Here is a 23,391-nt window from a genome sequence, read left to right as displayed (position 1 = left end):
TGAGGGTCAGGGAAGCCCTAGCCTGGGAGAGGCCGAGCCTGGTGCTAGCCCGACTCCCCTCCCACGCCCAGAGAAGCCAGCTGACCCCCACTATGCTGTGCTGGCAGCCAGCTCCCTGCTGCTGCCACCCTCACAGCCCAGACCCTCCACCCTGCCCGGTCCAAAGGTGAGGCTGCTTTAGGCTTCGCGTGGCTTCTCGGCCCTGCAGAGCTCTGGGGCGGAGGAGAGGACAGTGACAGGAACCAGGCACCTCAGGATGGGAGACCGAGGCCCCTGAGCAGCCTCAGGCAGACGGGGAGGAGAGGCTGAAGGAGCCCAGAACCCCTCCTTTCCCAGGTGGCTGGTACCAAACCCACGTGGCCAGTGGCCTCATGTCTACCCCACCTTCTGCAGCGTCAGAGGTCAGGGCTTCCCCCATCCCCTATCCTTTTCTGCCCCGATGGCTTCCATGCAGGCTTCCTAAAAGCCAGGGCAGCTAACAAGTGGTCCCGGCCCAGAAGGTAGGCGCCCCTGCCTTGCCCTCCCGGATTGTGCAGGGCCCTGGGCCTCCTTTCCTCATGCCGTCACCGGTTCTCTCACTGTTCTCCTGTCCAGCCCTTGTCCCAGCCTGGTTCTCCGGCAGCCCCTGGCCCACCAGCCCAGATGGACCCAGAGCACCCATCACAGCCCCTCTTTGGGACCCCCACTTCTCTGCTGAAGAAGGAGCCGCCTGGCTATGAGGAAGCTGTGAGCCAACAGCCCAGACAGCAGGTGAAGAAGGTAGACTGGGGCCTGGCCAGGGTGGGGGGCTGCCTGGGCTGCTGGGCTGGGCTCCCACAATTCCCGCCCCCCCCGCCCCCAAGCCCAGCTGGAGGATAGGGGCAGGCAGGAGTGGGTGTTACAGGGTCAGAGTGGGCCTTGCGGGGCTGGGGGGCAGAATGAGCGAGCTCTGGGAGCCTGAGCACAGGCCGGTGGACTCGGCAGGTTTGGCTGCTGGCTCAAGGGCAGAAGGAAGGGGCTCTGCCCTGAGCCAGGCTGGGAGCCTCCTGTTCTAGATTGTCATCTTTTTTTTTTTTTTTTTTTTTCTTTTTTTGCTATTTTGTTTCACAGGAAAATGGTTCCTCCAGCCAACAGATGGATGACCTGTTTGACATTCTTATTCAGAGTGGAGGTAAAGCCGAGACTCCCAAGCTGCCTCCCCAGCCAACCTTCTCCTTTTTTCAGAGATTGTTTTCAGTCCTGGGGTGGTTGATGTATTGATTTTTGTCTAGTTATGGAAAGGACACTTAATGGACGAAAGGCCCCATAGTTTGGATGTAACAACAGCTGAGACACGTCCCATCTCCATGGCTTGGGCAAGAACCAGCTAGGGGGTGCAGCCCTCAAGTAGCAGTGCTTTACCCCAGCACCCACTGCGTGGTGGGCACTGTCCCCGCAGCATGGGGTGTAGTGATGAGCAAAACGGAGACATTTGCCTTTGCACGGTCTAGTGTGATCACGTGTGAGGAGTAAATACTATGGAAAGTTGGGGGGGGAGGGTCTGAGGTGCCTGAGAGCGGTTGGGTTGGCCTTGTTGAGCTCCCTGGGGGGCACCCGTGAGGCCAGGTGTGTTGGAGGAGCGGCATGAGCGCAGGAGGGAGAGGGGGAGGAGGTGCACGTCGGGGCAGAGCACGAGCCCTCACGGGCGCCGAGCAGGACTTGGGCTCTGGATGAAGTCAAGTGGAGGGCTGTTCCAGCTGGAAGGGCAGCTGTGGGAATCCAGGTGAGGCCAGGGGGCCTGGGTCAGGCTGTAGTAGGGAAGTGGAGAAGCACCTGAGTGTGGGTGTATTTTACAGAGCTAGTGGCTTTTCTTACGGACTAGGCATGTGGTGGGATGACAGGAGAGCAGCCATGGACGAGAGGGTATGAAGGGTTCGGCCGGAGTCACCAGCCTGCAGCTGCAGGACTTCCGGGGTGAGACGCGGGGGGCGCGCTGCATCAGTGCAGCCCGTCAGGCTCAGGTGTGTCTCCCGAGACCGCCAAGCAGGGCAGTCTGTCACGTGAAGGCAGGTACCGGGAGTTGTCATCGGGATTGACGTTCAGAGCCAGGAGATCTGGCGAGCAGAGAGGAGGGTGAGGCGGAACCCAGGGGCACGAGATGACGTATGGCCGTGGGCAGAGTGGGAGGGTGCCTTCAAGATGGTGAAGTCCTGAAGTCCGGGGCTGTCACCGGGCAGTCGGGGGAGACAGGGACCCAGACCTGGTCACGGGGTTAGCACTGTGGTGGCCAGTGGTGGCCTCGACCAGGGCTCCGCAGTGGGACGTGGGCAAGGGGCTGGGGCTGGAGGAGCCAGCTGGTCTGGAGAGCTCTCTGCAGAGGGTTTCCTGCGAAGGGAGCAGAGAGCCAGCCTGTTCGCATGCTGGTGGAGGAGGTCCCCGAGTGCGGGGAGGGCACGGCGCCCGGTGGGAGCTGCGGGAGCTTGTGGAGGTTCTCTGAGGGCTTTAGTGCTGGTGTAGGGAGAGGGTTAGCGAGACGTACCGGTCAAGCAAGAGCTCGGCCATGGAATGGTACCCTTTAAAATGGTGACTCCTGGGGGCGCCTGGCTGGCTCGGTCTGTGTGGAGCATGTGACCCTTGATCCGGGGGTTGTGAGTTGGAACTTCATGTAGGGTGTAGAGAGTACTTTAAGTAACTTATTCTTTTAAAGAATAAAATGTTTTAAAAATAAATAAAATGGTGAATTTTATCTCAAAAAAGAAATCCCGCGGAGCTTAATAGCTGTTGTTCCCCTCAAGGTCATGGATTCCTAGGAGCCTCCACAGGTTCTGGAGTCTACAGTGGGGCCTGAGGTACATTTCTAACAAGCACAGGTGGCACTGAGGTGGCTAGGCTGGGCGGTGCTCGCAGGCGGTCGGAGGCTGGTCTAGAGCCCGGGACAGAGGCCTGGGCACAGACAGGGGGAGTTCCTGGGAAAACCGAGATTGTGCCGGAAGCAGAGGGAGGAGGCCAGGCCTTGAGCCCAAGCAGTGAAGAGATGGCAGAGAAAGGGAGCCGGGCGTGCTGCCTGCCACCCAAAAAACACACAACTGGCCAGAGCCAGGGCATCTGTGCCGGAGAAGGCCTTTGGACGGGGTGGGTGGGGGCCAGCAGGGCCCCCCGTGGTGGCAGCTGGGGAGACTGAGCTTGGGGAGGTCGGCATGCCCAGAGGGGACGGGGGTGGGGAGAGGACCGGGAGGGCCAGGAGCAAGCCTGGTTTCTGCAGAATTTTTTTTTTTATTATTGTGGTTAAACACAGAGAAAATCTGCCATTCTAATCTCAAAATGCACAATTCAGTGGCATTAAATACATTCACAGTGTTGTGCAACCATCACCACCATCCATTCGTAGATCTTTTTCGTCATCCTATACTGACACTTGTTTCCCAGTAGATGGTAACTCCCCCTTCCCCTCCCCCCAGCCCCTGGTAACCTCTGTTTTCTTTTCTGGCTCTGAATTCGCCTATTCTAGGGAGCTTCGCATCAGTGGAATCCTATATTATTTTGTCCTTTGGTTTCTGGCTTGCCTCACGTGGCAGAATGCCCTCCAGGTTCATCCGTGTTGTAGCAGGTGTCAGAATTTCCTTCCTTTTTGTGGCCGAATGGTAGCCCGCTGTAGGGATAGAGTACGCCGCTCATCTGCTCGTCCGTTGGTGGACACCTGACTTGTTTCCGCCTTTGGCTGTTGTGAGTACTGCTGCTGTGAACACCGGCCCACTAGCCTGCATGGCTTCCCGCAGCGGCTGCGCCATTTTCATTCACACCAGCCACACACAAGGTTTCGGACTGCTCTACATCCTCACCAACACTTTGGATTTTTAAAAAAAAAATAATAGCTGACTTGGTGTGAGGTGGTTATCTTTTTTTTCTTTTTAAGTTTATTTATTTATTTTGAGAGAGGGAGAGAGAGAATCCCAAGCCGACTCTGTGCTGAGAGCACAGAGCCCCAGCGTAGGGCTTGAACTCATGAACTGTGAGATCATCATGACCTGAGCCAAAATCAAGAGTCGGACACTTAACCCACTGGGCCACCCAGGTGCCCCAAGGTGGTGTCTCCTTATACTTTTGACGTGCCTTTCCCCTAGTGACTAATGAGGTTGAGCATCTTTTCCTGTCCTTACGGGTCCTTTGCAGATCTTGTGGGGTCTCTGCCTTCGGTTCCTTGGGGTTGAGTTGTAGTTCTTCACTCTGGATGTGACCCATCAGATACATGGTGTGTGGACATTTCCTCCCATTCCACGGACTGTCTTTTCTCTTGATGGTCTTTTCAACGCACAAAAGTTTTAAATTTTTATATGGTCCAGTGTGTGTATTTTTGTTGTTATTACCTGTGTTTTTGGTGTCACAACCAAGAAATCGTTGACGAGTCCAGCGAAGATTTCCCATTTCCCTCTAAGAGTTTTGTAGTTTAAGCTCCTGAATTTAGACCTTTGACCCATCTGGAGTTAACTTTTGTATGTGGTATAAAGTCGGGCCAGCTTCGGGTCCTGATTAATCAGGCCTGGTTTCTGACATCCGTTCACTTTCTTGCTTGGCAGAAATCTCAGCAGATTTCAAGGAGCCACCACCATCCCTACCAGGGAAAGAGAAGCCCCCCTCGACAGCAACCTGCGGGTCGCCCCTGGCCGCACCGTCCCCACCCTCCGCCGAGCTCCCCCAGGCCACGCCACCTCCCTCAGGCTCACCTGCCCTCCCTGGGCGCCTGGAGGACTTCCTGGAGAGCAGCACGGGGCTGCCCCTGCTGACCAGCGGGCACGAGGGGCCAGAGCCCCTCTCCCTCATTGACGACCTCCACAGCCAGATGCTGAGCAGCTCTGCTATCCTGGACCACCCCCCCTCACCCATGGACACCTCGGAATTGCACTTTGCCCCCGAGCCCAGCAGCGTGGGCCTGGACCTGGCCGACGGCCACTTGGACAGCATGGACTGGCTGGAGCTGTCGTCGGGAGGCCCCGTGCTCAGCCTGGCCCCGCTCGGCACCACCACCCCCAGCCTCTTCTCCACGGACTTCCTCGATGGTCACGACTTGCAACTCCACTGGGATTCCTGCTTGTAGCTCTCGGGCTGCAGGGCCAGGATGGGAGGGGCTGGAAGCTGGGGAGAGCCTGATCCCACCTCTGTGTGGTCGTGAGTCCTGACAATCATAGGCCCTGCTCTCCCTGCCCCAGGAGACTGGAGCAGGCCGTGCCGCCCCCTGGCTCAGACTCACCAAGGAGACAGGCTGCCAAGGAGCAGCGTTGGTCTAACCCCAGAGTTCAGGAGGCCCGGACAGGCCAGGGCCGTTCTATTGACCTCCTTTTGTGAGGTCGGAGGTGCAGTCTGGCTGCGGTTGGCTCAGGCAGGCGAGGCCCAGGGTCACTCTCTTTCCTTCTAGTCCCCTTTTCCCTATGAGGGAAGAAACCAGCTTGGGCCTCTACCTCCCCATCCCCTCGATGCCAACCCCAGGGTCCCAGGCTTCTGGGAGGGGAGCCCCTTGCCATTTTAGTGTCTTGGTGTAGTGTAACCATTTAACGGTTGGTGGCAAACGTTTTCTGTACAGGTGTATATACCTCTATATTCTATATCGCCATACATATATATACATATATTTTTGGGGGCTGGGAGGTGGATTGGAGCTCCCTCCCATCCTGTGCACAATATAGAAGGGCCCAGAGACCACTGCTCCTGGGGTTAGATGCAGCCTTCGTCAGCCCCATCACGCGTGTTTGACATGTAGACACCCTGCCACCGCCTGTGCCCCACCTGTGCCCTGCTCCGTACTTGTGCCACAAGGGCAGAGGTGCCTCCTTGGCCACCCGCCCACATTCCGTCCCGCTGCCTCATCGCAGCCACCATGGCCCTGGGACGGGAGGTGGGGGGGGGGGGGGGGGCGTCAGCCCTCAAACTGAGGCCTCCTCAGCTCCCTCTGGCCTGTCACTATCATTAATGGGATTAGGGATGGAATCACCAAACCAGTGCCGGGACAGAGGTCGGGAAGCTGTGTGGACTTTTTTTAAAATAAAAACAAAAACACTGACTTTGGTCCATTTTTGTTCACGGAACAGGTGGGTGGTATGGCTGGGTCCTAGGCTTTCTAGATGATTCCAGGAAGGACAGAACCTTGGACATACAGCTGTGGCCCTGGCTGGACAGAAGACAAGAGGTGATTTCTCAAAGACACACTTTATTTACAAACCAAAGAGGCCAGGGAGCCTCTGGCCACCCCCATCCCCTTCCTGAGCAAAAACTGACACAACAGACCTGGCTCTCCACCTCCTCACAAGGTTTTTGGTCGGTACAAACTCTGAAATTGGGGCCTGGGGTCTCTGTAAATGCCTGTGCAGAGCCCTCCCCCGGGGAACCGGGAAAAATAGGCTGAGCCCCACCTTCTGCTCCTGCCTCCCACTGTCCTCCCGTGACACTCCTGGGTGCCCCCAGGTGGCGTCCCGCTGTGTCATGGTGCCTGGCCAGAGCTCAAGTGCGTCTTTCCCTTGACCCCGCAGCTGAGAATGGGCCTGGGCCACCTCAGACCCCATCCCAGAGCAGGCCCAAGACCGGCCAGGACCGTGCTGTTCTCTGCTTGCTTGAGGAGGGGGCTGCTCGGGAGCCTAGTGCCTGGGGGAGGTGTGGGCTTGACGGCCACCGAAGGAGGAGCATCACCCGTCTATGTCCCAGCTGAACAGGTGGTGCTTCACCAGCATGTCCTGAACACCCTCCTTCAGTGGCTTCTTCTCCTCCTGCACACAGGGACAGTCCCCCGTCATGGGCGCACAGCAGGCGCTAGAGCCACGGCACGGAAAGCCCAAGGTGGCGGGGCCGGAGTGGTTTGTGTAGGTGATGCCGGCACTTGGGGTCCCCACGGGCCCTCCCGCCTCAGCCGGCCAGGAAGCTTTGGGGCGATCTGCCAGCTCAGCTGCCTGGCCTGCCCCACCCCAGGCGGCCCCCAGAGGGGAGGACAGGCTGTGGGGCTGAGGACTGACCCCAGCCACCCACCTCTCTCTTCACAGGAAGTTCCCAGTCCTGCGAGAGGCTGAAGGCGAAGCAGCACAGAACGCTGGAGGTGAGGGAGGGAGTGGAGAGGCCGTCAATCTCCCTCAGGGCGGCTCTGCCCCCGCTTCTCCCACCCCAAGCCACGGGGCAGGGCTTCCGAAGCAGGGGCGGGGACTCACCGGAGCTCACATTTGATCTGGACCCAGCCAGGGCTGCGCAGGAAAGACCAGGGCTGGTACCACTTCTCCACGGTAGGCAGGCTGGAGCAGAGCACCTCCAGCCACAGGTGCAAGACCTGCTCGCTGGGGACAAGCGGGCAAGAGTGGGCTGCCCACCCCCAGCTGCCTTCCCCGCGCTGTGACCTCATCAGGTGACTGCGCCTTCACTCTTAGCCAGGTCTCTGAGGAGCGCCCCGCTCCCCCACGCTGAGGGACAGCGCGCAGGGGCCCACCCATCCCCCAGGGCCCCTGCCCCATGGCCCTCGCTCCCCTCAGCCCCGTCCCGGCTCCTTCCCTCTGTGTCAGACTCCACCACACCTGCTGCACAGGGGCCTCAGCCCTGCTGGTCAGCCCCGGAGTGAGGCCCACAGCCACGTTCTGAGCTCAGGGAGCTTTGCCACCACAAACCACCCCTCCTCCCACCCTGGCCTGGGTCACAGCAGCCTGGAGGTCGCCCCCTCTGCCAAGTGGCAAATCTAGACACCACACTCACCCTGACCCAGGTCTGGGCCTCACAGATGCCCAAGTTACCCTCAGGCAGGTGGCCCCTCCCTAGTTCTCTGTGGTGGCCTCGTTTCTGGTGAGCCCCCTCACCGGTCACCTTGCTGAAGTGTGTGCCTTCCCCAGCCCACAAAACGATGGCTGGTCTCGCACCTGAGGAAGGCCCTTGGCACCCCGGAAGGCACCCCAGCTGCCTCGTCTGTCCAGCTCACAGGCACCCCGCTGCCCCACAGGCCCACGGCCCAGGCTACCACTCATCTGACAGGACGGTCACTGACCCGCGGTGGGCAGATACTCACTTGAGTCCCACGCAGATGAGGGAACGGAGCTTGACATCCATCTGTGCGTGTGCAGCGTCATGGGTCACGTTCACAGACTGCACAGCCTGGGAGGGCCCAGCTGTCACTCAGGGGGCTCCAGCTGCCAACCCAGGAGGCCCGGACCACCCTCCACCCACTTACCCGATAGAGCAGCTCCTCCGGGGTCAAGACTTTGCCATCTTCATCCAACCTGAGGGAGGAACCGAAGCTGCCGTGGCTGCCCTGACATGCAGGGCTCGGGCTGTGCCCACCCCCTCCCCCCAAAACCGCCAGGAGACCCTGCCAGGAGGACGCTAGGCAGGGTGGCTGGGCCTGTTACCTGTACGTCTTACACAGCACCAGGCGTGAATACACCGAGTCAAAGTCTCTCTCCACCTCCCGGCCTGCTGCCTGGGGGTCAAGGTGAGTGTAAGGGACACCAGGATAGATACCAGATCAAAGTCACAGGGTCCAACCAAGCGCATACTGCCACCCATGAGCTCCTGTGCCAGCTCTACGGGGCCCAAGGAAGGGCTCAAGGAGGACAGTTGGGGACGTGGGTCCAGCCATTGACTTACCTCCTCGATGAACAGCCAAGGGTGGCAGGCACCTCCCAGCAGGGACGGCTTCTTCAGCCCATGTTCAAACAGGGCCTTGAGAGCTGGGCAGAGGGTCCCTCGAACCAAGTCCGTGACCCCCTCTGTCACAGCATCATCCCCCGCGATGGAGTACTGACGGCGGGGGACAGGGTCTGAGAGGCCCCAGTCCCACGCCTGCGGCCAGACACCCCTTCCCCGTCCTCACAGCCACTGCCACCAGCCAGCATGCGCCAGGGTTGAGGCGGCAGCAGCAGCTCCCAGGGGCAGCCGAACCTTGTGCGCCCTCTTACCTCTTTGCTCCGTTCATCCAGGACTTCCACAAACTTGGCTGGAAACCAGCCTGCGGGGGAAGCAGGGCCCCGTGGGGGCCGCGTGAGGGCAGGCCGGCAGGCTGAGGAAGCCCGGCTCCTGCTGAGGCCGGAGGGTGACAGAAGGGCTCCTGGTTTCAATGCCTGGCCCACCCCTCCTCCAGACGGAGGCCTCACCTCTCAGGCCGTTCAGCTCCCCGACCCAGCAGTGCTCATCTTTCTGAGATATGATCTGCACGGTAGGCAGAGAGGAGGAGGAGGCAAAGCTTTGGTTGCCCAGGCCCCGTGCCTACAGCCATGTGGGTGGAGCAGGGACAGATCCTGGGCAGCCCGGGGTCACCCCGCTTCCCGCGGCCAAGCTCCCCACCTCTCGCTGAAGCTGCGCCTACGTGCCCACGCACCGTGATGATGTCGTTCTTGCGGAAGCCCAGCTCATCGTCGTCGTGTCGCTCGAAGTCCAGCAGGGCCTTGGCTCGGCGCCGGTGGCCGCGTGAGCATGCCACATAGTTCTCGTGGTCCCGCTGGTGGCTCTCCATGCTGTAGTCCGGGCTCAGCTCCTGCCCCAACAGCAGAGAGGTCCGCTGAGGAGAGGCGCCTCCTCGCCAGGGCCTCCGCTACCTCAGGATGGGGCCAGGGAGGGAGAGCCCCCAAGTCGAGCCCACAACTCACCACACTACAGTTTTTGGGGTCTGTGCACTGGAAATGGCGGGCAACGCGCAGGATGGCTTCCCGGAGGTCGGCCACCAGTTCCGTCTGCTTGATGTTCTTGGCCTTGAGCGCCTCCAGGTCGTCCTCCCCTGGGAGCCCCAGTGAGCTATAGCAGCCCTGGCCCCTGGCCTGCACCCCCCTCCCCAACCCCAAGGATGCTCAGGGTCCACGTGGGGGTCTGAGGACAGACGCCTCCTGGTCTACACCGCCACCCTGCCCTGCTGGGGCGCTGGGAGCCACAAGCTGGAACTCGCAGGCAGGGAAGGAGTCCCTGAACCCAGCCTGGCACCGGCAGCCATGGCAGTTCTCACCAAAGAGCAGGGAGGTGATGCCAGACTTCCTCCGCTGGGTCCGGCGCCGCACGACCTGCAGGCAGGGAGTGTGGGTCAGCGGCAGCCGGCAGGGGTGGTGAAGCTAACCGAGCTCCTCCTGGGGCCAACATCTCACTTGTGCCACCTCATCTGAAACGGCCTCCGCAGCCGGCTCTGAGCATCAGAAATGCAGTCGGTTCAAAGCTGGGTCTGCCACACAGCCAAACGGCAGGTCACAGCAGAGATGCACAGAAGGCCAAGGGCAGCGGGTCATTCCACAGCTGTGGTCTGACTGGGCCAAGCCCCGGGTGCCGGGCTGGGGAGGGGGCAGCAGAGCAAGGAAGGGCTGGCGGGTTCCCTGCAGCCTCTCTCACTTCGGGCTTCCTCGAGGACCCCCACGCTGGGGGTGAGGTAGGGCCTCCTTCCTCATGGGCCCACCTGTGACAGGTTGGTGGTGGCACTGGTCCCTAGGAGTTGGCCCTGGTCCGCAATGAGGTAGGCCAGGTGCTTGCGGCGCTGCGTCTCCACGGCCACGTCCGTGAGGGAGCCAGCCAGCCGCATGGCCTCCCCCAGCAGCAGCTCCGCGTCCTCAATCTGCGAAGGGATGTCTGACAGCGTGTTGAAGATGGAGGCCGAGTTCTCGGACTGGATCAGTTCCTCCTCCTGAGCCACACGAGGGAAGGAGTGGGGGGAGGGAGCGTCACTGCCAAACGTCAGGCCCGTGAGCGGACCCTGCTCACTGTCCTCAGGTCTGGCCCCCCCGTGGGCCTCTCAGGAGGGGCCGGTGCTCAGGCCACAGGAAGCTGAAGGCTGAACCCCACTCGGCCCCCAGAGGAGGGGTGCCAGAGCATCTGCGTCCGGCCCCAGTGGGGACGGGGCTACAGCAGCACCTTGAGCCGCAGCATGCCCAGCGTGGTCTGGAACAGCACCAGGGAGCCCTCGTAGAAGAACAGGTCCCAGAGGCGCAGCAGCAGCTTGATGTGCACCACGCTGGCGAAGGCCGTGAGGAACCAGTGCAGCGTGATCAGAGACAACTCTGTGGACACAGACGGGAGCCCCTGTGGCTGGGACCAGGGATGGGCAGCACAGCCAGCAGGGGATGGAATGAAAGGCGGGGGGGTGGGGGGGGGTGGGGGCTCCCAGGCACACAAGCTGGGGAGAAGCTGGAGGGTAGCTCCCACAGAGCAGCAAGAGCCTTGACCACTCCAAGGGGAGGGACGAGACAGGCTGCCAGAGAACAAGAGCACGACAGAGACTGTGATGTGCTGGGTCTAGGCTCAGCCATCACCAGGTGGGAGCCTTCCTCCCAACGCAGTTGGCTGCCCTGTCCGCTGCTGGCTGCATCTGGGGACCTCAGACTTGTGATACCTGAGAGGGACACAGGACCCCCAACCCCAGAGAAGAGGGTGGGTGCTGGCCCTTACCGATGTCGTGCTCCTGGAGCAACTTGTCCAAGCGAGGCAGGTACTGGACGATGAGGTGGCGCAGGACCCGCTGGTCTGTCTGGACTCCCAGCAGGGTGGTGCTGAAGTAGGAGGCGGGGAGCAAGTCCTCGATGATGGTGCACATCATCCAGAAAGCGTCCTCCTCCTCCAGGAACAGCAGAAGGCAGGCAGCCACCTGGCCAGGGCAGGGGGACAAGGGGCCTCTACCCGGGTCTCCATGTGAACTAGAAGCGGCACCGCCCCGGAGGTCCCATCGTAGACCGCGCGCTCTCCTCGGGGTTGGAACCAACATACTTGGCAGCCCCGGCCCTCCGCGGGGCCCCCACCTCCAGCCCTACCACCCATCCTACTGCCCAGGACGGCACTGTTCGCCAGTGCGGGGACACCCCCTTCCCCCTCCAGGATGTGCTCACCATGCCCGTGCCCTGGCAGTAGCCGATCTCTGGGTAGAGCCAGGCCAGCGCCCGGAGAACCCTGCGCAGGCGGGGCACCCCGATGCTGTTCACGCTGGCGAAGCAGACGTTGCTGGGCATGGTGCGGAGCAGGTCCTTCTCGATCTGCCAGCAGCCCACCCACAACGAGGCCCTGTGAGATGCAGGCCCGCACCCTCCACACTGGTGACACCTAAGGCCACCACCCTGTGAGGGAGGCTGGGAGACCTCCGTGTCAGACAAACCCCAGGCAGGCTCACCCAGAATGAGGGTTCCTAATGCTCTGGGTCAAAGCGTATGTGCTTCCTTCAGGATTAGAGCTCAGCTAGTGTGTACCTGATACCACCAGATTCACCAGGGGATCTTACAAAAACAGAACGACAGATCCCTGGGCCTCAAGCCAGAATCACAGAATGAGAATCTCTAGAATGAGGCCCGGAAATCTATACTGATCTCCAGGTGAGGGGTGCCTGGTGGCTCCATCAATTAAGCACCTGACTCGTGATTTTGGCTCAGGTCATGATCTCACTCACGGTTCATGGGATCGGGCCCCGCACTGGGCTCCGTGCTCATGGTGTGGAGCCTGTTTGGAATTCTCTCTTCCTCTCTCTGCCCCTCCCCCGAGCACACATGCCTGTGTGTGTGCATGTGCATGCACATTTGCATAAACTATCTCTCAAAAATAAACATTGTTAAAGAATAAAAAGTCTCCAGGTGATCCTAATGTGCACCCAGGTTTGGTCATCTTTTAACAATGGTCCCTTCTGCCTACAGGGACCCAGGAAGTACAGGCTTGCTCCAGACACATGTCTGTGAGTGGAAGGGCCGCCACACAGCTGCCTGCTCTCCTGGGCCACCCCTGCCAAGGACAGACCAACAGGGTGGGTCCCCGTAACCCCAGGCGGCTTACCGCCCTCCTGCAGGCCCACACGTAGTTTCTGACCAGAAAGCACTTTCTGAAGGGCCCCTGGTGCCGTCCCAGCCTCACCTGTTTGGCAGCAATGGTCTCATCGTTGGAGCTGTTCTTCACCATCTCTCGGTAGGACAGCTCGGAATTCCTCTTCTTCTGCAGGGCCCCAGAGAGCCGCATCCACAGCTGAGGGGGAGCCTCCATGAGCGTCCAGTGGGACACCTGAACCCCCGCGGGCCCTCTGCAGGTCCCTCGCCGCCTCACCTGTGGCCTCATGCTGTGTGGGATGCCCGCCAGCACCAAGGAGCGAAGCTTCTCAGAGCGGGGCAGAGAGACAGCAATCTTGTCCCACGTGAGATCCCCCACGTCATGGTTATGGGTGAACTCCAGGTGGGCCTGCCAGCGCAGTCTCTGTGGAGGGTCCTCCATCAGAGACACACCTGACGGCCTGCCGGAACCGGGGTTGGCACCGTCTGCCAGGATAGAGCCGGGAGATGCAGCGGTGAGCAGGGATAGGCCCTGGGCTTTAGGTCCAGTGCCCAGATCTGGCCAATGAAATCCAGAGCCACGTTTCCAACAGCTTCCTGTGGCTACAGGTGCATGTCCAATAGGCATCCTCATGAGCAAATGCGAGCTTTTTAATTTCTCTCTCAAACCTGCCCCTGGCCAGTCCCTCCCAGATCCAAAGACACCCCCCCTCCACTCTCCAGATGCTCAGGCTTAGATCTCAGAAGCCCTTCTGGCTCCAGCTCAACTTACTCCCACATTCAACCCACAGGCAAAATATGTTGGCAGATTCTCACCACTTCTACCACCTCTGATATGGCCCTTGACCAAGTCATTGACTTCCATCTGGGCCATCGTGAGGCCTTCTCACTCGCCTGGTTCCACCCCTGCCTCCCTAAAGGTGTTCAGCAGTCCGAGTGCCCCTTGTCAGACACACGTTACTCTGCTCACTCAGACGAGAGGCCTTACGAGGCTCGGTGACCACATCTCTTCAGCCTGGCCCCTCCGTCCTCATCGCCTACTGCTCTCCTCTTGCTCCCTTGGCTCCCGCTATTCCTCACCAAGTCCACTGCCAGCTCAGGATCTCTGTCCTTCTTATTCCCTCCCCCGGCTATGCTCACTGCCTCACTTCCTTCTAGTCTCCATCCAAATGTCTTCCCTTGGAGAAGCCTTCCTTCATCGCCTAACACACAATCCACCTCCCTTCTCCACAGCCCCAGATTTCTTCAGAGTTCTTCTTGCCCCCAGCATGCATGTATTTGTTTGCTGCCTGGGAATTCCACAAGGCCAAGACCACCTTTGGTTTTGTTCGAGGCACTGGGGAGGCAGCAGTGGAGGGTGGACAACCCGCGGACGGCCCCTGAAATGGTCACGTGAACACTGACAAAGCTCCTGTGGGCACCAGGCAACACGAGGGAGCGTTAGCCTTACAAAGATCCTTGTTCTCACTCATTGTAAAGCCTCGCCCTCAGCCTCAGCTTTCCAAAACTTCACCATTCGCGAATTTACATACACACAGCAAAATGCACAAATTTTAAGTGTATACTTTGGTGAGTATCAATAAACAAATGTCTCAATGTGGTCCCCATCATTTCCATTATGCTAGAGAGTTCCCTGTGTTCCTCACAGGCCTGGGTTTTAACTTTCATGTATCTGCCTGCAAACCAGAGAACAAGGAAAACTTGTGTCAGAACTGGAACATGAGCAACCTGAAGAGGACTGGCCTCAGCCCAGTAAACTCCTGCAGGGCTAGTGCTGGCCTGAGCTAGGGTGGCCTGGGTTCGGGCAGACAGCCTTCCTGACAGCCCGCCTGGGAACCAACAGGTGTATTTAGAATAGAAAACAATGGAAATGGCCTAGGAGCCCACTTACATAAGAGTAGTTATAAAATGTTATGATAAATCCATTATAATGGCATATAATGCAACCACTGAAAAAAATGCTTTTAAAGAGGTCCTGGACGCCTGGGTGTCTTAGTCTGACTCTTGATTTTGGCTCAGGTCATGATCCCATGGTTCATGGGTTCAAGCCCTGCATCAGACTCTGCGTTGACAATGTGGAGCCTGCTTAGGATTCTTTTTGTCCCTCCCTCTGCCCCTCCCTTGCGTGTGTGCACGCGGGCGGGCACGCGCGCACACACACACACACACACACACACACACACACACTAAACTTAAAAAAAAAATAAGTCTTAACTAACAGAAGGAATGCTATACAAGCAATATAAAAAATGAATAGATGACATAATTTTAGTTATGAAAAGTATATAAAGACACACACACAAAACCAGGAAAGGAATAAACTAAAATATCAGCAATTATATTTAGGTTGTGGGATTAGGAGTCACTTTGTTTTTATTTTTATACTTTGCTGTATTTTTCAACTTCACTAAATGAACATTATTGCTTTTATTATCAGATGTGCAGATCAATAAAATTAATCTAAATTTTAAAAAATCAGAAGTTTCCATATACTTATAACAGCATGCAGCACCATTGATGAAGAAGCAGGTGAAACACCCAGAGCCCGGGTCACAGCTGCACAGTGAGAGTCACCAGAGCTGGAGCTCCAGGCGCCAACAAGATTACAAGAGACACCAGCAAGATTACACCAGGGGCTCCATCTTACCTTCCTTGTCCACGCGGAAACCGAACTCATCGTAGAAGAACTCTGGTTGCTCCACTGACTCTTCCTTCTAGAACCACGGTGAGGAAGAGTCAGTTGTATGGCCACAGGTCTGGCACCACAAATTCTATAAAATGCCACCTACATTGCTGTCTGTTGAAATTCTACTGGCATTCAAGACTCAGATCGAAGGCCACCCTTCCTTGAAGCCTCTGTGGTTATCACTCAGCTACAGGGGCCACCACCCTCTCAAACTGGCCTAGCATTTTCCTTGTTCTTCTTAGAGGTCAAAGATAATAAGATCAGGGTAAGAAACAGATTTTATGCATCTCTGCATCCTGATAACACTGGGCACACGATGCCATAATACTTTTCCTCCGACCTAATGACTGATTCCCAGAGGACATAGAGCTGCCATGTCTGATGGTGGCTTCTGAGCCTGAATGACCACAGGGGTGTGGCTACCCACTCCCAGGAAGCTACAGCAGTAGGTTCCCTTTGGCGCCACAGCCTGGGAGCAGAGCTGTACCTGCGTGGACTTGGCCAAGATCTCCTGGGGCCACATGCTTGGAGTCAGGGCTGAGAAGGGGCCACTGGCAGAAGGTGTGTGGCTTCCTAAAATCGAGGAGGACCAGGAATAGGAGATGAAGAAAATTCAGAGCATTCCGGGGAAAAATTCAAGTTGGGATCTCCCCCACTCCCCCCAACAAGGGCGCCCAACAGCAAAGGGACCGCACCATCTGAAGTGGGATGGTGAGGGAGGGGAAGAGACCTAGATGAGCAACTTTCTGGAGGAAGGAAAAGAAAAAGCGCCACATGTTACAAAACATAACCAAATTTCATCTCCTTGGCTCTTCCTCCACCCAAGTGTGAGGGTCGGGGATACTTGAGATCTGAGCAAAGTTATGGTAATCTTATATGACCCGCAGGAGGACCTCCTCCTTTCTCCCACTCTTACCCTCAAAGGTCTGCCTGTTTCCATTCCACTGGATGGCCCTCCCAAGTGAGACCCTCCCCTCCCTCTGGGCAGCCTCTCACCCATCTCCAGCCCCGGGCCTGCCTCCCACCTGACATTGTGCAGAGAGGCAGGGCAAGTCTTCAGCAAATCCACACTCAGAAGGCTTCCTAGCCTATTATCATACAGCTGGAAGGCTCCTCAGGCTTCATCTGGTCCAGAAACATTTGCCCTAGAAGGAGAGCAGAGGGGAAAGTCATTCTAATGCAGCCCCTCTGCTGGGTGTCTTTTCTACCCACCACTGTGATTTTCCTGGCTGAGGGGCAGTGAGAAGGAAAAGTCACACTTGAAAGAAAAGGTTCCTATTCTGACCATTTCATCTGAGAGAGGACACAGGATATGTTCTGAAGCAGCTGTTGATGTTTTCAACAGTTCTGTGAGCCAAGGGGAGTGTCCACTCAGTTCCCATTGTTGTTAAAGGAGTGAATCCTATATACAGACTTCCGGATGCCCTAGGCTCAGGTACATATTTCTTCCGAGAAGAGAAGAGAAGAGAAGAGAAGAGAAGAGAAGAGAAGAGAAGAGAAGAGAAGAGAAGAGAAGAGAAGAGAGAAGGAAGAGAAGAGAAGAGAAGAGAAGAGAAGAGAAGAGAAGAGAAGAGAAGAGAAAAGAGAAAAGAGAAAAGAGAAAAGAGAAAAGAGAAAACCAGCCACCACCCAAACCTCCATGAATAAGTTTCCCCAAGCCAGAATCTTTGAGGAACCATTGAGTAGAACACAAATTAGCTTCTGGATCAATGCCTCTAATTCACCTCAATACTGACATTTACAACATCATCCAGCCGTCCAGCTTTACCGTATTTGTCACCAGCCTTGCAGCTGGGAAACCAAGAGACCACAGTCTAATTTAGATCTCTCCTGCTGCCACTGAAACTCCTGCCTCCCTCCCTTTTATTGCCTTCTCACAAAATGAGGACTCAACAATAAAAAAGACAAAATGGGCAAAAGATCCACATATACATTTCCCCCAAAAAGAGATGTTAGTGGCCAAAGAGCAAGTCAAAGGCGCTGGATATCACTGCTCATCAGGGAAATGCAAATCAAAACCTTAATGAGATACCACCTCACACCCACTAAGATGGCTGTAACAAAAAGAAAGTGCTGACAAGGACGTGGAGAAAGTGGAACCTTACACATCCCTGGTGGGACTTAAAATATAAAATTAAGCAGCTGCTGTTGCAAACAGTCTGGCAGTTTGTCAAAAAGGTAAACACGGAGTTCCCACATGACCAGTAATTCCACTCCTATAGTTATTCACCCAAGAGAAATGAAAGCATGTCCACCCGGAAACTTGTACACGGATGTTCACCACAGCATTATTCATTTTAGCCAAAAAGGAGAAAAAATCCAACTGGCAAATGGCTATACAAAATGTATGGACTGTCCACACAACAGAAAACTCTTTAGCTGTAAAAAGGAAAGTGAAGTATTGATACGTGCGGCCCTATCAACGAACGATGAGAATATTATGCTCAGTGAGGAGGCCGCTCACAAGACAATGAATACTGTAGGATTCTATTCAAGTGAAATGTCCAGAAAAGGCAAATTCATAGGTAGAAAATAGGGTAGTGAGTGCCAAGCTTGGGGATGGGGGGAACAGTGGGACTGCAGAGTGACCACTAACAGGGTTTCCATTTGGGGAGAAGAAACATGTTCCGGAATGGGATAGTGGGGACAGTTGCACAACAGTAAGAAACACTAAAACCACTGAACTGTACACTTTAAAAATGGTAAATTTTATAGCATGTGAATTATATTTCAATTTTTAAAAATAAGAAAAAGCCATTGTCTGGCGTGTCCTCTCAATTTCTAACTTCCCATTTCTAACCTGCTCCTATTAGATCTAAAAAGAATCTGTTATTACTTGAGCTTCAACAGAAATGCAGTTTCTGGAATAGCTTCTTCAGCCTTTTCTGAATATGAAGCCTTTTATTTCCAACTATGGAATGAAAGGCTTGGACTCTGTGAAATAAAAAGGAAGTAGCAATACGGAGAGGTGGCTGAAATATTTTAGGACAAGCTGCCTTCCAGTTTTTTAAATCATGTTCACCCAGACCCAGACCTAAAAGAAACATCTGCTTTTGTCAATTTTTCAGGTGGCCATTGCTGTTCTGGCCCACAGAACTTCTCCAGACTCTCTGCCACAGAATTCTGGTAGGCCAGAAGGGTCAGGTGACTGAGAAAGAAGCAAAAAAGAAAAGCAAAGGGAACTTTTGAGAAAACATCACCCCATAGGTCCTTAGCTCGAGCCTATGCTCACAGTGGCCATGTGAAAAAAGTCCCCATTCTCTTCAAAGACCTATCTGCAAATCTGGGGGCAAGAGTCATCTCGTAGCTAGTAAGTGCAGCTCAACTGGTCACTAACCTCCACCCCTGCCTCAGACTCACCCTGACCATGCCACATTTGGCCTAAATGCCCATCAGGGAGGCCTTGCTGCCCAACTGGGAGAGCTGCTTCCAGACAAGCTCCACTGAGGGCCAGATGGCAGAACCTGCTTCCCTAACAGGTCAGCTGTCCTAGGCTTGCCTGTTCTGCGCAAGGACGGTAATGAGAACCGAATGTCTTCCTTCAGTGTAACAGATATGTAGGGCCTGGTTTCAATCAGAGTTTTGTGCTGGATAGAACATTACATATTTTTACATTAAAGGGACTGAGAAGTTTTAAAATCATGTCATCATTTAATCCTTATAACATGTTTTGAAGTAGATGCCTCTATTCGTTATACAGAAAAAATTAGCCTAGAAAAGACCCACGTACAGTTTTCCAAACAGACTCCAATAATGTAGCCTCCGACAAAACCATGCTACCTCCCATCTGGCCTGGTGCATTGATGTCACACAGCCACCAGCTAGATCATCACCAGCATCCTCATCACTGACACCACAGAGGTAGTGATTTGGTTGTTTTTTTCTGGAGGGACAGAGAAAGTGTGAAGGAAGTGGGTGTTGCTTACAGTGGAGGAAATGAGCTGTCTCCAGCTGTGGAGAGCCAGGGAGACAATTCCGACCTTGACCTGCCTCCCACTCATTCATTCACTCAACAAGCATTTACTGAGCACCACCACAACCCAGGCATGTCTTTTGTTTTGTTTTGTTTAAGTTTACTTATTTTGAGAGAGAGAATGAGCACAAGCGGGGGCGGGGCAGAGAGAGGGAGAGAGAAAATCCCAAGCAGGCTCTGTGCTAGAGCCTGGAGCGGGGCTCATCCCACGAAGCATGAGATCATGGCCTGAGCAGAAACCAAGAGTCGGATGCTTAACATCTGAGCCACCAGGCGTCCCCGGGCATGCCGGGCATGGTTCTAAAGGCTGAGATGCAACAGCAAAAATCCCAAGTCCCAGCTGTTACGTTACAGTAGAGAATCAGACAAAAAACACAGAAATAGCGGAGCCAGATCATGACAACTTCAGTACTGTAAGAAAAATAAATCAAGGTAAAGTGTAGAGAGTATAGAAGAGAGAGGCTATGTATAATAAAGTGGTCAGAAAAAAACTTTTGAGGATAAGGGGACATCTGAGCAAAGACTAAAGAAGGAAGTGAAGGATCAAGTCCTATCTGAGGGAAAAGGGAGGCAGGCAGAAGGAACAGCTGGTGCCTCTGAGGCAGGAACATAATTGGAAGGCTGAAGCAGAAGCAAGGCAGCCAGCAGGCTGGGGACCAGGAAGGAGGAGCAAGAGCAAACCTGAGTGGGAGACACGGCAGGAGTCACAGTGGGCCTGACAGTGTGTGCAGACTTTGTATCTTATTCTCAGGGAGTTGGGACATCACAGCAGGGTTCTGCGCAGAGGGGAACCTGAATCTGACTTAGGTTTTAAAAGCTCTCTGGCTGCCGTGCAGAGGCAGGAGTGCCACTGGTGGGAATGACGTTGGCTTCACTACAGTGGGACCGGCAAGAAATGGTCAAATTCTAAATACACTTTAAAGAGGCTCTGCAATAATACGCATATGCCACATCTCCCGCCAACTGCCCTTGAGTCTCCAAGTCCCCAGTAGAAGCCGGATATGATATTGCTAAGCTGGGCAGGCAGGTTTTTCCTGCCTCTGGTCACTATGGCAACTTCCTGAAAGCAGCCATCTGGGGGTTGGTGGAAGCAGCTAAGAACTTAGCCACGTCACCAGCTGCCCTGCTGTTGTCACAGGGGTACAGAGGCAGAAAGAAACTTTTGAAAAACAGGATTGATGCAAGCAACTTTGAGGTGCCACAGAAGGATTTCTTTTTAATTAAATTTACATGCTTAAAGGAATCTTTTTACTCTGCCTCCAGTATATTTCTCCCTAGTTTGCAAATCCTACAATTTCTTGAAAGGCAAATTTTGTTCACAAAGCAAAGACTGAGATGAACCTGTAAATCTGTGTGTGTTAGGAAGGAGATTTTATCCTTCCTCCACTCTTGACCTTCTATCCTAGTTTTCTTGACAATACAGCAGGGTTGCCACAATTGCAGAGGTGGTCATACATTTGCCAGGGAACACGAAAGCCCAGAGCAGCAAAAACAGAAATATTTGTATTCTAAAGGGGCTGAGATCCCAAAGGCTGTTTTTCTCTGTGAAAAAAATGATAGGACACCGAAAACTATTGGTAACAACTAATTGGGAGGGAGAGGTGCAAGGGCAGGGAAGTCCAAGAAAGGCTGGTGTAAGAGGATAATGTAGCTACTACAGACGCTTTAAAAAGTAAAATCTTAGGGGCGCCTGGGTGGCTCAGTCGGTTGAGCGTCCAACTTCAGCTCAGGTCACAATCTCAACAGTCTGTGAGTTCGAGCCCCGGGTTGGGCTCTGTGCCGACAGCTGGGAGCCTGGAGCCTATTTAGGATTCTGTGTCTCCCTCTCTCTCTGCCCCTCCCCCGCTCATGCTCTGTCTCTCTGTCTCTCTCTCTGTCAAAAAATAAATAAACATTAAAAAAAAAAGTAAAATCTTAAAGACCTAAATGTGAAACATGAAACCATGAAACTCCTAGAAGAAAACACAGGCAGTAATTTCTTTGAAATTGGCCTTAGTAATAACATTTTTCTAGATAGGTCCCTGAGGTAAGAGAAACAAACACAAAAATAAAACTATTGGGACTACACAAAATAAAAAACTACTGCACAGCAAACAATCAATAAAATGAAAAGGCAACCTATTGAATGAGAGAAGACATTTGCAAATGATATATGCAATAAAGGGCTAGTATCCAAAATATATAAAGAACTTGCGCAACTGAACACACACAAAAAAGGCAAATAATATGAATTAAAAATGGGCAGAGAACCTGAATAGACATTTTTCCAAAGAAAACATACAGACAGCCAACAGACAAACAGAAAGATGCTTAACATCACTCACTATCAGGGAAATGTAAATCAAAACCACAATGAGATACCACCTTACATCTGTCAGAATGGGTAGAATCAAAAAGACAAGAAAAATAACAAGTGTTGGCGAGGATGTGGAGAAAAAGGAATGCTCCTGCAGTATTGATGCAAATGCAAACTGGTGCAGCCACTGTGGAAAACAGTATGGAAGTTCCTCAAAAAATTAAAAATAGAAATACTGTATGATCCAATAATTATCCTACTGGATATTTATCCATAGAAAACAAAAAATTTCATTTGAAAAGACATATGCAGGGGCACCTGGGTGGCTCAGTCGGTTAAGCGCCCAACTTCGGCTCAGGTCATGATCTCACAGTTCGTGGATTCAAGCCCCACGTCAGGCTCTGTGCTGACAGCTCAGAGCCTGAAGTGCTTCAGATTCTGTGTCTCCCTCTGTCTCTGCCCCTACCCCACTCGTGCTCTGTCTCTCAAAAATGAATAAATGTTAAAAAACATTTTAAAAAAAGATATATGCACTCCTATATTTACTGCATTATTTGCATTATTTACATTGCCAAGATAGGCAACCCAGATGTCCATCGACAGATGAATGGATAAAGATGATACTGAGGTGCCTGGGTGGCTCAGTCAGTTAAGTGTCTGACTCTTGATGTCAGCTCAGGTCATGATCACAGGGTTATGAGATCAAGTCCTGTGTCAGGTTCCATGCTAGGCATGGACCTGCTTAGGATTCTCTCTCTCCCTCTCTCTCTGCCCCTCTTCCACTCATATGTGCTCCCTCTCTCTCTTAAAAAAAAAAAAAAGAAAAGAAGGGGCGCCTGGGTGGCTCAGTCGGTTAAGTGGCCGACTTTGGCTCGGGTCATGATCTTGCGGTCCGTGAGTTCGAGCCCCGCGTCGGGCTCTGTGCTGACGGCTCAGAGCCTGGAGCCTGTTTCAGATTCTGTGTCTCCCTCTCTCTGACCCTCCCCTGTTCATGCTCTATGTCTCCAAAAAAAAAAAAAAGAAGAAGAAGAAGATGTACTGTTCACACACATGCACACACACAATGGACTACTACTCAGCCATAAAAAGGATAAGATCTTGCCATTTGTGACAGCATGGAGAGACCTAGAGGGTATTACACCAAGTGAAATAAGCCAGAGAAAGACAAATATCAGATGACTTCACTTTTATGTGGACTCTAAAAAACAAAACAAGCAAACAGACAGAAAGCAGAAACAGACCCATAAATACAGAGAACAAATTGTTGGTTGCCAGAGGTGAGGGAGGTGAGGGGGTGGGCAACATGGGGGAAGGGGAGTGGGAAATGCAGGCTTCCAGCTATGGAATGAACAGGTCATGGGGATGAAAAGTACAGCACAGGGAACACAGTCAGTGGTACTGTAATGGTGATGTATGACAGATGGTAGCTACACTTGTGGTGGGCACAGCATAACACGTGCAACTTGTCTAATTGCTATGTTGTACGCTTGAAACTAATATAACATTGTATGTCAACTATACTTCAATAAAAAAATCAGACAATAAATGATCAGTGGTACATGAACATTTTATTGGAAAATATTTTGAGTACTTTTCTCAAGGTAGGGTACAGAAACATAGGGATTCTTACTGGTTTTTCTTACTGGCTTCTCTTCCTCAGCATACCTCTAAAATGTATGTGGGCTCCACCCTCGGCCCTTGCTTTCCTTACTCAGAGCTATTCCGGCAACCTCATGCGCTGTCCAAGCTTCACAAC

At 54.1% G+C, this 23,391-nt stretch overlaps 2 protein-coding genes across 10 annotated transcripts in view; one reads left to right on the top strand and one right to left on the bottom strand.

Moving 5' to 3' along the window:
- MRTFA (myocardin related transcription factor A) overlaps positions 1 to 6,019 on the top strand; it is a 212,892-nt gene extending 206,873 nt beyond the window's left edge. For 7 of the 8 annotated variants that reach the window (XM_042993350.1, XM_042993347.1, XM_042993351.1 and 4 more), the window contains 3 exons: positions 595 to 759; positions 1,090 to 1,150; positions 4,533 to 6,019. In XM_042993350.1, coding sequence (XP_042849284.1) covers positions 595 to 759; positions 1,090 to 1,150; positions 4,533 to 5,050 — 744 coding nt within the window. In that variant the 3' untranslated portion in view covers positions 5,051 to 6,019. The remainder of the gene's footprint in view (positions 1 to 594; positions 760 to 1,089; positions 1,151 to 4,532) is intronic. The other variant, XM_042993349.1, reaches the window with a different exon arrangement.
- Positions 6,020 to 6,140: 121 nt separating this feature from the next.
- The window catches only part of SGSM3 (small G protein signaling modulator 3), a 51,827-nt gene continuing 34,576 nt past the window's right edge, over positions 6,141 to 23,391 (bottom strand). For both annotated transcript variants that reach the window (XM_042993356.1, XM_007079429.3), the window contains exons 2-22: positions 16,392 to 16,511; positions 15,854 to 15,939; positions 15,328 to 15,394; positions 12,958 to 13,166; positions 12,772 to 12,879; positions 11,766 to 11,909; positions 11,332 to 11,527; positions 10,798 to 10,943; positions 10,346 to 10,570; positions 9,908 to 9,962; positions 9,558 to 9,685; positions 9,290 to 9,445; positions 9,066 to 9,120; positions 8,871 to 8,920; positions 8,560 to 8,712; positions 8,322 to 8,392; positions 8,144 to 8,192; positions 7,982 to 8,067; positions 7,143 to 7,265; positions 6,967 to 7,027; positions 6,141 to 6,710 (exon numbers count right to left, since the gene is read on the bottom strand). In XM_042993356.1, the coding sequence (XP_042849290.1) occupies positions 6,630 to 6,710; positions 6,967 to 7,027; positions 7,143 to 7,265; positions 7,982 to 8,067; positions 8,144 to 8,192; positions 8,322 to 8,392; positions 8,560 to 8,712; positions 8,871 to 8,920; positions 9,066 to 9,120; positions 9,290 to 9,445; positions 9,558 to 9,685; positions 9,908 to 9,962; positions 10,346 to 10,570; positions 10,798 to 10,943; positions 11,332 to 11,527; positions 11,766 to 11,909; positions 12,772 to 12,879; positions 12,958 to 13,166; positions 15,328 to 15,394; positions 15,854 to 15,939; positions 16,392 to 16,398 (2,256 nt within the window). In that variant the 5' untranslated portion in view covers positions 16,399 to 16,511 and the 3' untranslated portion in view covers positions 6,141 to 6,629. The remainder of the gene's footprint in view (positions 6,711 to 6,966; positions 7,028 to 7,142; positions 7,266 to 7,981; positions 8,068 to 8,143; positions 8,193 to 8,321; positions 8,393 to 8,559; positions 8,713 to 8,870; positions 8,921 to 9,065; positions 9,121 to 9,289; positions 9,446 to 9,557; positions 9,686 to 9,907; positions 9,963 to 10,345; positions 10,571 to 10,797; positions 10,944 to 11,331; positions 11,528 to 11,765; positions 11,910 to 12,771; positions 12,880 to 12,957; positions 13,167 to 15,327; positions 15,395 to 15,853; positions 15,940 to 16,391; positions 16,512 to 23,391) is intronic.

The sequence above is a fragment of the Panthera tigris genome, chromosome B4, assembly GCF_018350195.1.
Source record: "Panthera tigris isolate Pti1 chromosome B4, P.tigris_Pti1_mat1.1, whole genome shotgun sequence".
Lineage (NCBI taxonomy): Eukaryota > Metazoa > Chordata > Mammalia > Carnivora > Felidae > Panthera > Panthera tigris.
Note: the sequence above shows the minus strand (reverse complement) of the source record. Positions and strands in the feature narration are given on the sequence as shown.